General features: G+C 35.1%; 1 protein-coding gene across 1 annotated transcript; it reads right to left on the minus strand.

Moving 5' to 3' along the window:
* Positions 1–7,622: 7,622 nt before the first annotated feature.
* On the minus strand, positions 7,623–11,509 carry fzd7b (frizzled class receptor 7b). The gene is given in 2 exon segments (NM_170763.2): positions 7,623–10,126; positions 11,170–11,509. A coding segment is annotated over 1 exon segment (1,674 nt). The 5' UTR covers positions 10,120–10,126; positions 11,170–11,509; the 3' UTR covers positions 7,623–8,445.
* Between the last annotated feature and the right edge of the window lie 4,852 nt (positions 11,510–16,361).

Raw genomic sequence — 16,361 nt, forward strand, 5'->3', positions numbered from 1 at the left:
CTGAACCGAACTGCAGGATTTGAAGGAAACATTATATATCAAGAAGGAATGTTTCCCAGGGCAACTCCGGTGACAACTTCCTTTTCATATCTCTATCAAGACAGAATAGACATCAGATACCTCAACCATCAGGGGTGATGTGCTGAGACAGCTCTTTACACAGGTAAACATTGTTAACACATTAAAAAACACAGGTTACAGCTTTGTTTGTGAGCTGAGTTTCGATATAAATTCAGGTAACTGTATCTCAAGGGAGAGAAAGACTATTCCTATAAAGAGGTGTGCAGTTACCTGGGAAAACATGTTTCTTTCAGGACATCGAAGGCACCTGGGACACACAATAGGTAACAGATTTCCACAAAAATGCTCATCTTGGATAAATGTACCCGTTCACCGAATAGGCTTGACTGCGGGTGACCATAAATTGTTCAGGGGGTCATATTCAGAGAAGCTGTGTGCTTTTGTTGTGGTGTGTGGGCATGTAAACAGAGCTTGCTTTAGGAACATGATGTACAATATACATTCTTGAGTCTAAAGCACCCATGCTTTTTGCATTGTTTTGTTCACAGACATCTTGTTTTAAGGACAAATACATATGAATTTTGCCCTCAAAATGACTTTCGCACTAATACACAAGCGGTTCTCACGAGGCAGTGGCATTTATGGCGTCTCTGTTACTGTTGTACTTTCAATAAATCATTTTCTTAACCTTGGGGTCACAATATCATGGCCCCTAACCAGAAACAGACATTAAGAGTGTATTGTACATTATTCCAAATAATTAGGTTTGAGTAAACAATTACAGCTTTAATTTTTAATATATAGGATTTTTTTATGTTGAGTAGGAAAAACAATGATCAGATTTAGACCAATAACATGTTTTGGGGTATTTTTCATCTTATTTTCAGTTTTAAACATTAATATGGTCATTCATTAAGCAACATTTATCTTTTAAAAGTTTTTAGCTTTAGTCTTTGGTGAATTTTAAAAAGTAAGTCAACTTTGATAGTCACAAAAACCCACATATGAAGCATATATCATTATTTTTGCAAAGAAATAATTAATTAATTAAGCTCCAGACTGTCATGAACACATTCAGGGGTGTGTTTACGAACCATCGTTAGCCAACTAAAGTTGCAAGTTCCACCGTTACAAACATAGTTTGTTGATTTGGCGTTTCCCAAATCTGTCGTTCCTACGAACATTTGCAAACTGCGTCGCACACTTCAACGCTTGCAACTACACCTCTTGAGCTGTAGTTAGCCAGTAGTTTCTGTAGGCACAATAGCCTAGTAAGTAAGCCAACATTTGGTGCAGTGGCACATCAGGGTTTCCTGAGTTCTAATCCCAGCTGGAGGACACTTGCCAATCCTACCCCCTCTCTTCGTCTCCTGTCTCATTACTGTCCTATCTGAAAAGGCCAATGCTATTTATCTTGTTTAAACAAATTTTGTTTTCACTGTCAAAAGAAATAAGTGAAAATTAAAATGCCCTGTTAATTTAGAGCAGTGGTCACCAAACTTGTTCCTGGAGGGCCGGCGTCCTGCAGATTTTAGCTTCAACCCTAATCAAGCACACCTGAACAAGCTAATCAAGGTCTTACTAGGTATACTTGAAATATCCAGGCAGGTGTGTTGAGGCAAGTTGTAGCTAAACCCTGCAGGAACACCGGCCCTCCAGGACCGAGTTTGGCGACCCCTGATTTAGAGCATTCTAACATTTAAACTTGAAATTATAAAAAAAGGCACCAAAGTCATCTATCTTAGGTGTAATTTGCTTTCAAAGTATTTTTATTGTTCAGTTTTAGCGATCTTCATGTTTTCAATTGCGCTCCCTTCGCAGTGCACTTTGAAAACATCGATGTCATTTTGAACACAGCCATGGCTCATGACGAAAGCTATAGGTGACCTATTATTTAAAAGCGGACTTTATGTTACGTCTTTAAAGCTGCTGACAAACAAAAACAAACAAAAAACACAGCATACATTAATACTTTTCATTTATAGTAGATTATTTATTAAGTATCTGCACTGTATATGACATGGGCCTGTTGGTTAAAACATTTCTGAAGTGGTTTGCATGTGTCAAATTGGAAAAGTAGACTTTTCAAAAAATAATAAAATAAATAAACAATATCCTTCTTAATAATAATAATAATAATCGTCATCCTCATCATTAATCTATTTTCATATTATTATTAAATTAGGATTTTTTATTTCCTAATAAATAATAAATTTTATTTTTTATACAGCCTCATTATTTATTTATTTGATTTATAGATGCTATAAGATTACATTTTATGATTTTATGTTAATTTAGAATAGAATATGTAATGTTCTCATTATTATTTGTAAAGGGAACATGGGCCCTTTATGTGCCACTTATCTGAATTAATATGGAAAATGAGTGTATGTTTTTACCAAAACTAATATTGGATCTTTTTTGGTGTCAGTGTTGGTGTGCGAAAAACATTACAATTTGCACAAAGAAATTATGGGGTTCTTCTTTAAAGAAGTTGCTACTCCACCCTGTTTAGAGCGTAACTATGGGCATTTTATAATATAACCAACTTGGTTCAAATGATGGATCTGCGACAGAGAAACTGCGGGGTTTGGGAAACACTTGTCACTACGTCGTTCATTTCCCAAATGATGTTGCATTATACATACACAGTACAGATTAATGTATTAGGAGGAGCCATAAAGTAATTTAGTTTAGATTGTATTTTTATCTATTTTTATGACCTTCAAAGTGGCCTATGACTTAAATTTTATCAAATATATAACATTTATTTCTATATAATTTGATATTTTATTTATAAATCACCAAGGACCAGGCTAAAATATTTTTTCAATGTACTATTAAACAAAAAAGTGTGAGCAATTTTTGATTTTTGGTTGAACTATCTCATTTAAGCCGATCCCCAAGTGCTGCATTACACCACATTTCTAATATTCATGCTTCGAATTTAATTTTATAGATAATAAAGTAAATTATGACGTTATTACTCAATTTTAGTGTGGCTTTTATGAAGTTGCACATGATTTAATTGACCCATGACATTCATCTTTCCAAATGTCTTTGATGTCAGCCCTTCTAAACATAACGTTTAGGTTTAACGCTTGATAAGTTTTAGCTAGCAAATAGCATTGTCAAACACATTAATCACAATTTGTTCACTTGTGCCAAGAATGCGGTTTCTTCCCATAAATAAGCTTGGAAGACTATTGAACTTGACAAGGAAGTGTTTACTCAAAATAAAATATTGGTAGGACTAAAAGAAATAAACCTGTTTTAGCTGTGCGCGATAGCTCCCCCAAAATGCAAATGTAATCACCGTTTACTCACCCTCAAGATGTTTTATGAAATAAAAATTATGCAAATTTTCCTAAAGTTTCTTCGGAACACAAAGTAAGTTATAAATACCGTTTTCAATGTATAATTTCAAGATTTTACACTTAGCTGATGATTGATTATAAAGCTTGTTTGGCATGTTGTCCCGGAAGAGAGCCCTGAGCTCATAAGATCCTCGAGCCTGTACCTTATTGGAATGTGTTACCAATATATTTTTAACAATGTTGGTAGCCAAAAATGTGTCAGTCCCACCCAATTTTCATAAAAGAAAGGGAAATTTTCATAAAATAAATGAATAATCAATTATTTTTGTGTATAGACCATTTCAATGTGGTTCATTGGCCCATGAACACTTCCTGCTAGTTATTAAACTATTTTATAACTCTAACAAGAGGCAACTCAATCATAACTTCATGTTAAAATAGCTGCCATAACATTATTTATTAATATGTGGGGTTTTTTGGATTCTCGTAAGCTATAGAAATTAAAAATATAAAGCAGGAAATATGTTGAGACCATTGTTTTTCTTTACATCCCTCAAAATGGTCTATAGGAGATAAGAACAAAAACAGCACATTCTATAACCTAATATTTCTTCAAACATGTTGGGTTAAGTTTTACAATTAAATCTAAATTACATTTATTAACGCAACTGCTGGGTTTGTCCTTATTTAATCCAATTTTAGGTTAATACAACTCAGTGGTTTTTAAACCAGTGTTTTCAGAGAATGCCCCATATCTCACCTCAGTAAAACTGCTTGAATATTACAAATGTGTGTGTGTGTGTTTGTGTGTGTTTATGGCCTGGGAGCAAATCAGACAGTGACAGTTTACACTGTTGTAAAAAAAAAATCCATAAACCCAACTGTCAATCCAATTGATGGACGTTTCTTGGCTGCACATGCTGTGAATTTTACACACTTCACATCCCCACAGGCACCGCGTGCCAACACACCTAATCAGCCACTGGGGTATTGAGGCTGCACGATAATGGAAATATCTGACAATGCAATATTTTATTTATTTATTTATTTAAATACAGTTTCATAAAATAATTGGAATAGCACATTTGCTGGGGAGTCTAACAGTATTTAAGTAGAGAATTTGAATATCCAAAATCCAAAAAAAAAAGCTTTTCTTACTTTGTTTTGTCTTCTTTCTAGTCCAAATATCAAAAACAAATTAAAGTAAAAAAAATTATGTTTTCACTGTCAAAAAAAAAAAAAAGTGAAAATTAAATTTTGTTTTAAGGAAATTATCTGCCAGCATAGTGAGTGAAATAATCTTGTTTTTGCTATGAAATGTAGATATTTTGACTAGAAACAAAAGTTCTAAGTAAGAAATCTTTTTTTTAGCATAAATCATATATATTCCATATAAATACAGGGATTAAATACAATTCTGTGGCTCCTGGTCAACTATAATTCAGACTGGCGATTGCATATCTTTAAGCTGTGACTATTGCGAAATCAATGCTGAAACGATATATTGTGCAGCCCTAGCATGTACCCACATTACACTAAAAACAAATGCAAATTATGCTAATGTCGAGTTTCAGGGATCTTACACCTTTTACAAAACCACTACATTTATTTAAAGGACATGGATTAAAAAAAAGACAAGCACTTGCACACACTCGAGGTGTTTCATTTTATGAAACAGCAGATTTGTGTTTGACTAGTGAATTATTGTTACCTGTATAGTAAAATAAGTTAATGTTAAAGCAACACAATTACATTTTCAAGCACTTTATCCAAAATCAAAGCTCTTTTCAAACCTTGAAAAAGACCAGTGTGCAATTTTCAAGGATTTCCAGGATCCGTAAAACCTTGGAGTTTCCCCTGTTATGTTTTGTGAGTTTCAACATAAAATACAGATTAAATAAGCAATGTTTTAGTTAATATCTATTGCATATGAATATGATTTCATCAGTTGATTTAAATAGATCTTTGGAAAGATTTAATCAATTTAGATTAACTGGGATGATAAAGTGTTTTCCTATGTAGTGGATCTGCCTAAATTACAAGCAATAATTTAATAAACAGTCATTTTTGGTTTTATAAAGATTCTAACATTATTCCAGTACAAAAATTAACAATCAAATGTAAAATGGTCATTATTATATTATTATATGAAAAATGTATATATATATATATATATATATATATATATATATATATATATATATATATATATATATATATGTGTGTGTGTGTGTGTGTGTGTGTATATATATATATACACACACACACACACACACACATACATATACATATATACATACATACATACATATATATATATATATATATATATATATATATATATATATATATATATATATATATATATATATATATATATAAATATTTGTATCTAATGACTATTGCAGATACACACATTGCAATAATTGCAATACATTCAAGGTTCTTACGGATCCTGGAAATCCTTGAAAATTACACTCTGGTCTTTTTCAAGGTTTGAAAAGTGTTTAGATTTTGGATAAAGTGCTTGAAAATGTAATTGTGTTTCTTTAATAATAATTTATCTTACTACAGATTACAACAATCTTGGGGCAAAGCAGTGGCGCAGTAGGTAGTGTTGTGGCCTCACAGCAAGAAGGTCGCTGGTTCGATCCTTGGCTGGATCAGTTGGCGTTTCTGTGTGGAGTTTGCATGTTCTCCCAGCGTTCGCGTGGGTTTCCTCCGGGTGCTCCGATTTCCCCCACAGTCCAAAGTCATGCGGTACAAGTGAATTGGGTAAGCTAAATTGTCTGTAGTGTATGAGTGTGTGTGAATGAGTATTTGTAGTTGTCTCCCAGAGATGGGTTGCAGCTGGAAGGACATCTGCTGCATAAAAACGTGCTGGATAAGTTAGCGGTTCATTCCGTAGTGGCGACCCCAGATTAATAAAGGGACTAAGCCGACAAGAAAATGAATGAATGAATGGATATATAACAATCTTTGACTATTTTAATAAAAATCTTTGCTATTGCATGAAATGAAAACTCTTGAGTGTGTGCAAGTGCTTGTAGCTTGATCTGCCTCTCTTTTTGTTAAATAAATGTGTCTTTTGATGTTAAATTAAATCTATATGTGGTGTAATCTGTGTACAAACCCTGACACTCAAAATTGCATCAATATGTTTTTCGATTTGTGATCAGATTATTTTGCTTACCCCCTTTGCAGAATATTTAGCTTGATTTAAGGAAAAACTCTTTTCATTTTGGCATATTATTTCTTAAAACAAGACAATATGTTTTGCTCGTCTAAATGCTTCTTGATTGAAAAACTTTTAGATATTTGGACTAGAAACAAGACAAAAAATCTAAGTAAGAAAAACATTTTTTGCAGTGTTTATTTAAATAGTAAATTATTATTACTTATATAGTAAGATAAATGATTATTAAAGCAACACAGCTACATTTTCAAGCACTTTATCTGAAATCTAAACACTTTTCAAACCTTGAAAAAGACTAGAGTTTAATTTTCAAGGATTTCCAGAATCCGTAATTACCTTGGAGTTTCCCCTGTAATGTTTTGTGAGTTTCATTATAAAATATACAGATTAAATAAACAAAGTTTTACAGAGGCAGTTGTGTACCATTATGGCTTACTGCCATGTAATCATAACCTTGTACTGTTTGGACACGGTTGCAACATGAACAAAAATGTTGGGTCCCTCCTCCTCAAAATCATTAGGAGAGTATCTGCATTTACAGATACAGTAATCTACCCCTGTCACCTTCTAAATACCCTCGCGGAGAAACATTCCCAAACCCCCCCAGTAGAAAAAAACAAAACAGGAGAAGGGGACGTGGGATGGGGCGTTTCCCTCGCCCTAAAGAATGAAGCCGTCTCCAGTTTCATTTGGAGAGGAAGGGAAGAAATCTCATGCTTTGGTGCATCTCGGGGCTTCCTGTTGTCCCAGAGGCAGGGTGGCAAAATTCACACCATTGGTGATGGGATCCTGTTTTTGTAGGCCACTTTTATGTTTCTTTCTTTCTGAAGAGAAACGTTTACTCTTTCACCTTCATCCACCCACTTGATTCCTTTGTCCGCCGTCGCTTTCCTCTCCTTACATACCGACCGAAAGCATTAATGGAGTCGAGACACATGGAGGGCTGCTCACTTGAGGTCTGTTATTGTAGTAAATTATGCTGCTATCAGTTTCAACTACTTGCTAACAACTGTTTTGAGGGGAGGGGGGATATCAAAGCTAAGCAGCAGGTCACCATTTGTGCAAACCAAATCAAGCCAAATCAAAGCTTTTAAAAATCTAATCACTTTATTAAGTGAAACTGAAAAAGGCCTTAAACACAATTAATCTGCTTAAATACATCGCACATCTTTTGACAGAAATGTGATATTTACAAATAATGGTACCATTTCCTCCTGTACATGCTTTCTCAGCTAAACATTTTTAAATCCCGACGGTCGCCTTTAAAAATGGCAGAATATTAAATTACTTCATAAGACCTGACTTGATATGGCAACATGGATGAATAAGCAACTCATGACCGAAGAACATTCAATTTAACTAGTTCTAAAATCTAAATAAACAGCCATGTGCAACCAGATGCTAAAATATGTAATCTATGAGAAAATGACCCAAAATGCGGAAAAGAAAAGAAGAAAAAAGTAACAAAACAAAGGAGACATTCATTCAACAACAGGAATTGATCAGTACTGCAAGGCACAAGACTAAATTGCAGACATTTTTGGCTGACGCTGGGTGAAGAAATCACAGCGTACACTCCTGGGGAAACGAAAAGTCCGTACTAAAGTTCCCACATCGGTATAAAAAATACAAAAGATGCCATGTTTCCATAAAAGTCATGAGTAGGTAGGGTTTCCAAGGGTATAAAAACAATCTAAAACGTAGTCCATTGGAGAAAGGCATGTTCTTTGGAGTTGTGCTTTCAAAAAAAAAAGGGTTTGCTAAATCTGGGCACTTAAGAAATGAGAAATGCTTCACGCTGGGCTCACACATCAGTGTCCTTTCCCATCAGCAAATGTGTGACCTGATCGCAGTTCACGTTTCCTTTCTATATTGACCTGTATTTTTCACATGCAGTCCACAAAGTTCAGTTCACACCGTTGTTTCCCCTTGGTTGTTGCCTAGCCGTTTGTAAAACCTGCGCCATGACTGTAGAGTTTTTCCAGACCAAATCCAGAATCCTGATGTTATGCCTACGATCATGGTCATGAGGTACTTGATCATAAACACAGTGAAATCGGGTGTCATTGGTGCAAAGTTGTTGTTTGGGCATGGCACTGCAAAACGCTTGCACGTTTGCATATGCCAGGTTTTTTCCCACTGCTCACGAAACGCCTGTTCGTAGAAGTAACACGCAATGACGATGGTTGCAGGAACGGTGTAGAGGACGCTGAACACCCCAATCCGTACCATGAGCTTCTCTAGTTTCTCCGTCTTGGTGCCGTCATGCTTCATGATAGTGCGAATGCGGAACAACGAAACAAATCCAGCCAGAAGGAAAGACGTACCGATGAAGAGGTAAACAAAAAGGGGGGCGAGAACGAATCCACGCAGTGCGTCAACATTGTAGATGCCTACATAACATACGCCGGTCAGAAGATCTCCATCCACTTGACCCAAAGCGAGGATGGTGATGGTCTTCACAGCAGGAACAGCCCATGCTGCTAGATGAAAATATTGAGAGTTGGCTTCGATAGCTTCATGGCCCCATTTCATCCCGGCAGAGAGGAACCAAGTGAGAGAGAGGATCACCCACCAAATGGAGCTGGCCATGCCAAAGAAATACAGCACCATGAAGAGAATGGTGCAGCCCTCTTTTTTAGTCCCTTGAGCCACAGTCTTAAAAGCATCATCCCGGAATTTATCGATGCAGACCACTTTGTCCTCCAGCAAAAAACCTGCCGCGTAAGCCACCGCCACCATAAAGTAACACCCAGAGAGGAAGATGATGGGGCGCTCCGGATAATGGAACCGGCGCATATCCACAAGGTAAGTGAGGACCGTGAACAGGGTACTCACACAGCACAGGATAGACCAGATTCCCACCCAGAGGCGACCAAATCGTACCTCTTCCTCCTTAAAGTACATCAGGCCATATGGTTGTTTGTGCTCGCAAGGAGCACCGCAGTTTTTCGCTCCCAAAAAGTGGTAGTTGAGGTAGGAAGGGACTGTGAGTTGAAGAGGGCATGTGAATGCCTGATTTTGGCGTGGCGTATGAATTCGTGGACTGAAGGGTTCTGGTATGTATGGCGTGGGGTTTGTCGTCGGGACATCAGGGTCTGATTTGTTCTGTCCCACGCAGATCTCTCCTGCTCCGTGAACAGGGAAGTTTTCACAGCGGAGTCTTTCAGGCCACTGGAAGCCAAACTTGTTCATGAGGGCCTCGCATCCTTGTCTTGCACGCTCGCACAAAGTGCGACAGGGTGGAATTGCTTGTTCCAGAACGGTGCACACTGGCGCGTACATGGAGCAGAGGAAAAACTTCAGATCTTGAGAACACTGAACTTTGACCAGAGGGTAGAACTGGTGCACCTCTAGTCCTGCGTCCTCCTGGTTGGTGTGTCCCAACAGGTTTGGCATGATCGTTTGGTTATACTGAATGTCTGTACACAGGGGAATAGATATGGGCTGGCAGAAACCATGCTCTGGGACGGAGATGCCCTTTTCTCCGTGATACTGGGCGGAAGACAGTCCAAACAGAAGTGTTGTGATGAACACGCAGTATGTTTTGTAGACACATGGCCCAACTTCCCGTACCGCCATCATTGATTGCCTGGTAAACAGACAAATAGGGAAATCATTTCAACATTTATTCCTTACAACAAGCATGTATATTTTCTAGAGCTCATTTTGTTTACTTAAGTAATCCAGTAGAGTACTTTTTAACTATTTTATTAGAAAGAATCTATTAGTTTAAATCATTTATCTAAATGATCCGTTTAGTTTGTCAAAATCCAAAGGGTGGCAAGTAATATTTGTCTATTGTTACGGGAAGCATATCAACTAATCAATTCTGCTTAGAATGCATAATTTTTTTCTTATAATGCACCTATTTTAGTTTGGTACCCATTTTTGTCTTACTAGTAACTATTACCTATCCTTTCACCATTATCCTCTCACACTTCTACTATATACACAATAAAGTCTAATTTGTTAGTGCATTACCAACTAGAAACTTTTATTTATTTATTTATTTTTACAGCACTTATTAACCAACCTTAGCTAACATTAGTTAAATAAAACTTTACTGTTAGTTGACAGTGCAATAACTAATGTTAATACAAGTTTTGGTTTTAATATTGTAAAACCTTTAACATTAAAGACTAATAAATGCGTTTTCGATACTAGTTTAAACAATGTCAAACAAAAGTTAACAAACAGAACGTAATAAATAATATTAGATATTACATAAATAAATAAAAGTTACTTTTAGCTACATTAAATTCAACAGCAAAATCAGTTACTGTAACAGCTGGTAAAGCTACAATGCAAGTGAGGAGTTAGCAACTAACAGCACATTGATTACTAGTATGCTAGTGAAACTGGATAACTAGAACTGGAATAAGTAATAGTCTCTAATAAATAATTACTAGTAAAACTAAAAAGTCAAATCACAACATTAAAATAACACCAAGTATAAAGAAATAAACTTCTGAAAACAGGTTTCGGGAAACTTTTAAACAAAGGGATGTTTCACAGACCAAATTGAGTCATAAGATTAAATCTTTCCACGCACATAAAGCTCCACAGAGAGACTCAAACTCAATACAACATCGTTTGGAAACAATAAAGAAACACAGAGTAATGTAATCTTACTTGAGCTCGCGTATCCCGCGAAACTTCGGCTTGTGCTTCGCTGCTATTCCTCAAATCCGATCTGGAGCTCCAGACGTGTCCGATCACTCGTACAACAAGGCGAGGCACAAACTATCCTCTAGTTCAGAGACTTGTTGCATTCAGGTATTCATGACCCCCTTTTTTGAGTCTCCTCCACATATTTCATCATCAAAACTCTCAAACATCTGCCTCCTTTTGCGCTCGGCCCTCCTCTCGCTTCAAACACAATGTAAGAGACTTTCTCCGCCACTCCTGTTGAATCCGCACTCTCCGGTGTGAAGTTGATACGCGGACTCCACATTGCTCCACACACAGTAATGATAAAACGGTTTCAAGCGGCCCTTCATTCACCATTCCCAAGCGCCTCTCCGCGGGGCGCCTTGAAACCACCTGCCGTCCGACCAATGAGAAGATGTGTTTTCGTTAGCGCGACGTTTCTTATTGGATCAGAAGGAATATTTTGGAAAAAGGGGTGGAGTTTTAATGTCTTATTCACGAACATTAGTCACTTTTAGGTTTTATTTATATTTATGGTTAAGTGTGTGTGTTGTAGTTTTGGCACTCGAGGTAAATTAGATAATAATGCTCCACTTCAAAGTTTTAAAATATAAAATTTGCTGTTTATTTACTCACTGTTTATTGTTAAAAAAAATAGGGATATTGGGAAATAACTAACTCAAACAGCTTCAGAATTTTTTTTAACCATAAAGGTAAATACTTTATTAATCCAAATGGCACAAGAATACAAATATGTAACCTTTTAGCTGACAGAGAAAAATAGACATTTACTTGAATATTGGTGTATGGTGGACGAAACCTGTAAAAGCAATAAATAGATAAATACGCAAATAAATAATTAATTAATAAATACACAAATTTCTGCATAAATAAAACAATAAATAAATAAATACGCAAATAAAAAAACAGAAAAAATAAATACAGAAATTCCTGCATAAATAAAACAATAATTAAATAAATATGGAAATAAATAAATAAATAAATACAAAAAATCCTGCATAAATAAAGCAATAAATAAATAAATGCGCAAACAAATAAATGTATATATATATATATATATATATATATATATATATATATATATATATATATATATATATATATATATATATATATATATATATAAAATCTGCATAAATAAATATATGAATAATTAATAGTGCGGTGTGAAAGAGGAAAAAAATCTACTTTCAGTTTAGCATTTTCTTATTCCCCCATATCCGTGTAATTTATTTAATTATTAATCTGCCTGCTATATTTATATATTTATGCAGGAATTTGTGGGGGTTTTATATGGACGTGTGCACTCACACAGCAAAAATTGTCTTTAATGTTTTGCTGAATAAAAAAAGTCATGCTCCAGTTTCCGCTGCGTAAAACTTATGCTGGAATAGTTGGCGGTTCATTCCGCTGTGGCAACCCCTGATTATTAAAGGGACTAAGCCAAAAAAAAATGAATGAATGAAATTGGCTGTAGTGTATGAGAGTGTGTGTGAATGCGAGAGTGTATTGGTGTTTCCCAGTAATGTGTTGCAGCTGGTAGGGCATCCGCTGCGTAAAACATATGCTGCAATAGTTGGCGGTGCATTCTGCTGTGGCAGTCCCTGGTAAATAAGGGTCTAAGCGGAAGGAAAATTAATGAATAAATAAAAAATTCACATACGTCTCGAATGGCTTAAAGTATAAGTACTAGGAAATTTTCATTTTTACATGATCCACTCCCTTTAATAAACGTTTGGTCATATTTTGATAATACATTTTTTTTAGCAATCTTGGATTCCAATGCAAGACCTTTAGAAATAGATGTTTGAGTAATAAAACTAATGGATTTATAACAGCTACTCCTCAACTGAATGTGATTTCTGCCACATACATCATAAAGCCATTTGGTGATGAAGTGGGAGTTGTACTGAGTTATGGCTCTCAAACAAATAGAAGAGGACATCCAACTTGTGAAAAGTTACATTTTGTGATTTGTAACCTGAAAATGGCCCACGCGTGTGTGTCTGTGATAAACGAGAAATCTGTTTAAGAGAAATCGCTGGCCAGAACTGCTGTAATGGCCATATTTGTAGGGATGTTTGAGCTCAGAGTTGTTGATAAATCTCTGCGGTATGCGATTCGCGGAGATTTATGCAGCCAAAAACACATATGATGACAAAACCATGCAGGACGATGAATAAGATGACACATTGCACTACACTTTTTTTTTGCCTTTTTTTTGCTTTATAAGGTTCATCTTAGCTCAGACAGAAAATAACAGTAAATTCTATGTAAATAATATTGATACATATAGAAATACAAAACTTGCCATAAAAATCACGCTCTGATACAATTTATCAAACAAGAAATTATCAGGAAAACATAATTATACACTGAATAAGTATACAAATAATAAGGTAAAATATATCACAAATTTACATAAAGATACACTACATAACATCAAAATAATAATAATAATAGGGTAATATATATATATATATATATATATATATATATATATATATATATATATATATATATATATATATATATATATATATATATATATATATATATATATATTTCACAGATTCACTGCATTCACAACCATCAGCATGTCATACTGAGCAGAGCAAAGACATATAGCAGTGCGATATGGCTGTACATTGGCAATAGTTGGAGCCGTGCATTGGATCGAGGCTGCAGTGCCAATATACAGCTATATCACGATGCTAAGAGTGTGATATAGCATTTATAAAACAGTTTGACGGCACAACCGTGTATATAAAAAAGAAAATAGAAAAGAGTGTGGCAAAAATCCTTATGTAAGAGGAACTACTTTCCTCCACCATTCATTTACATCTGCAGCTGACGTCAGAACAGCAGAAAGTGTTACTAATTCACCAACGTCCCTTTAGAGTTAGTATTTGAATGATTCTCCTGCGTAATGTCTCAGTAATGACAAAACAGGTGATTTTGCTCACATTTCAAGATTATGAGGCTGAACAGCATGGAATGTCATCAGTGTACAGAGATTTCCAAGTATTTCTCTGTTTCTATCGGGATATCACATCAAAAAAGCCAAAGCAAACATACCAGATTACTATGATATAAATATAGCACTAAAAATACAAAAAAGAGAGATCAACTTAGAAAGTCACTCACCTGTTTTATAATAATTTGATCAGCTGAAATATTTGTCAAACTGTAGTGAGCTGATTGATCTGCTATGTGAGCGGAGTAATACACAAGGGTGAAGAGACTGTAGTGCAGTCATTATGGGAATATTACACGGCTATGAGCCAATCAGATTCGAGAACCAGACAGAACTGTTGTATATACAGTTGAAGTCTGAATTATTAGCCCCCCTTTATATTTTTTCTCCAATTTCTGTTAAACGAAAAGAAGATTTTTTTCAACATTTCTAAACATAATAGATTTTTTAAAAAATTCCTTATAAGTGATTTATTGTACCTTTGCCATGATGACAGTAAATAATAATATTTGATTAGATATTTTTCAAGACACTTCTATACAGCTTAAAGTGACGTTTAAAGGCTTAACTAATTAGTTTAACCAGGCAGGTTAGGGTAATTAGGCAAGTTATTGTATAAAGATAAAAAATTTGCTCATAGGGGCTAATAATTTTGACCCTAAAATGGTTTTAAAAAATTTAAAAACTGCTTTTATTTTAGCTGAAATAAAACAAATAAGACTTTCTCCAGAAGAAAAAATATGATCAGACATATTGTGAAAAATTCATTGCTCTGTTAAACATAATTTGGAAAATATTTAAAAAAGAAAATAAAATTTAAAGGGGGGCAAATAATTTATAAACACACAAAGAAAAAAAAGTAAGATATAGGTGTCTTTTTATTTTTAGAAAGAGCTGCAGACTTTCTGGAACTGTTTTAACTTTTGTTTTATTGCGAACCGAATCTTTTCCATTTTGAGAGCATGTAAAATAAAAATTAAAAACTTATTGCCAATTAGAAGGGGGAACTGCAGACAATAGCGCTATAATTTAAAACTGAAATATAGCATATGCATTTAAAAAAAGTAATATTCAGACCTTTCCCCTCATTCATTCAAATAGCCATTTTTTGGTTCACCTGTAAATACATAGCATGCACATGGGCCTGTTCTTAAAAGCAAAGCAAGTCTGATAGCAATCAATCCTTTATCAGAGTCTAAATAAATAAAATCATTTATTCTAAAGATATGTTTATCATTCTGTCTGTTCTTTGGCTTACCCGCATCTCTGCCAGAAAGATGTCTGGATCCGACGTCTATTATACAAACATTTGTCTCTCCCTTTTACATCCACCTGAATATTATATCCGTCTGTCAGCATTCCCTATCTCTCGCTTTCTCATGAATTAATTACGTAAATACAGACCATCAATATCACTTGAACTGATCCAGGGCTCTGGCTGGGAGCAGTTTGAACTCAGGAATGGACTGAGATCTGAAAGAAAACTGATTAAGTGAGAGAAAAGCAGACGGAAGCAATCAAATACTAAATCTTTTAACTAAAATTCACCTTTAAGTACTATGAAGTTAAACTTTTCTTTGCAAAGCTGTAAAGATAACAAAGATTAAATGAAGTATTTGCATTTTTAATAATGCTTACCCTTTTTTATTGTAATAAACCTAAAAGCAATGACAAAAATCTTATGTAAATTTAAAGACTCAGACACCTATAGCAATGTTTATCTCCTTTCTTTCATCATTCTTCCCTCACACACACACACACACACGCACACACGCACACACGCACACACACACACACACACACACACACACACACACACACACACACACACACACACACACACACACTCTATCAACAATTTGTCATTCCTAACACTGTATTGTGGCTTTGATGGTGCCGAAGAGGCATTTGGTTTTCTTTTGCTGTGTGAGAGAGGTGAGATTTAATGCCTCACGCAATTCACATCTGTTTAGGCTAAAACAACAACTAATGAAAGTTAACGGGTGGCGAAATAATTATCGTTAACAAAAGGCACTTCTACGCTTCAAATCTATTTCTTGCTAGAGACAAAATGGAGGTGTGAAGTAAATTTTCGTTCACATTGTGAAATAAAAATATTATAACTATATTAAAATCCACAACTTTGCACAATTATACAAATTTTTTGGATAATTTG

Source organism: Danio rerio, chromosome 6 (assembly GCF_049306965.1).
Source record: "Danio rerio strain Tuebingen ecotype United States chromosome 6, GRCz12tu, whole genome shotgun sequence".
Lineage (NCBI taxonomy): Eukaryota > Metazoa > Chordata > Actinopteri > Cypriniformes > Danionidae > Danio > Danio rerio.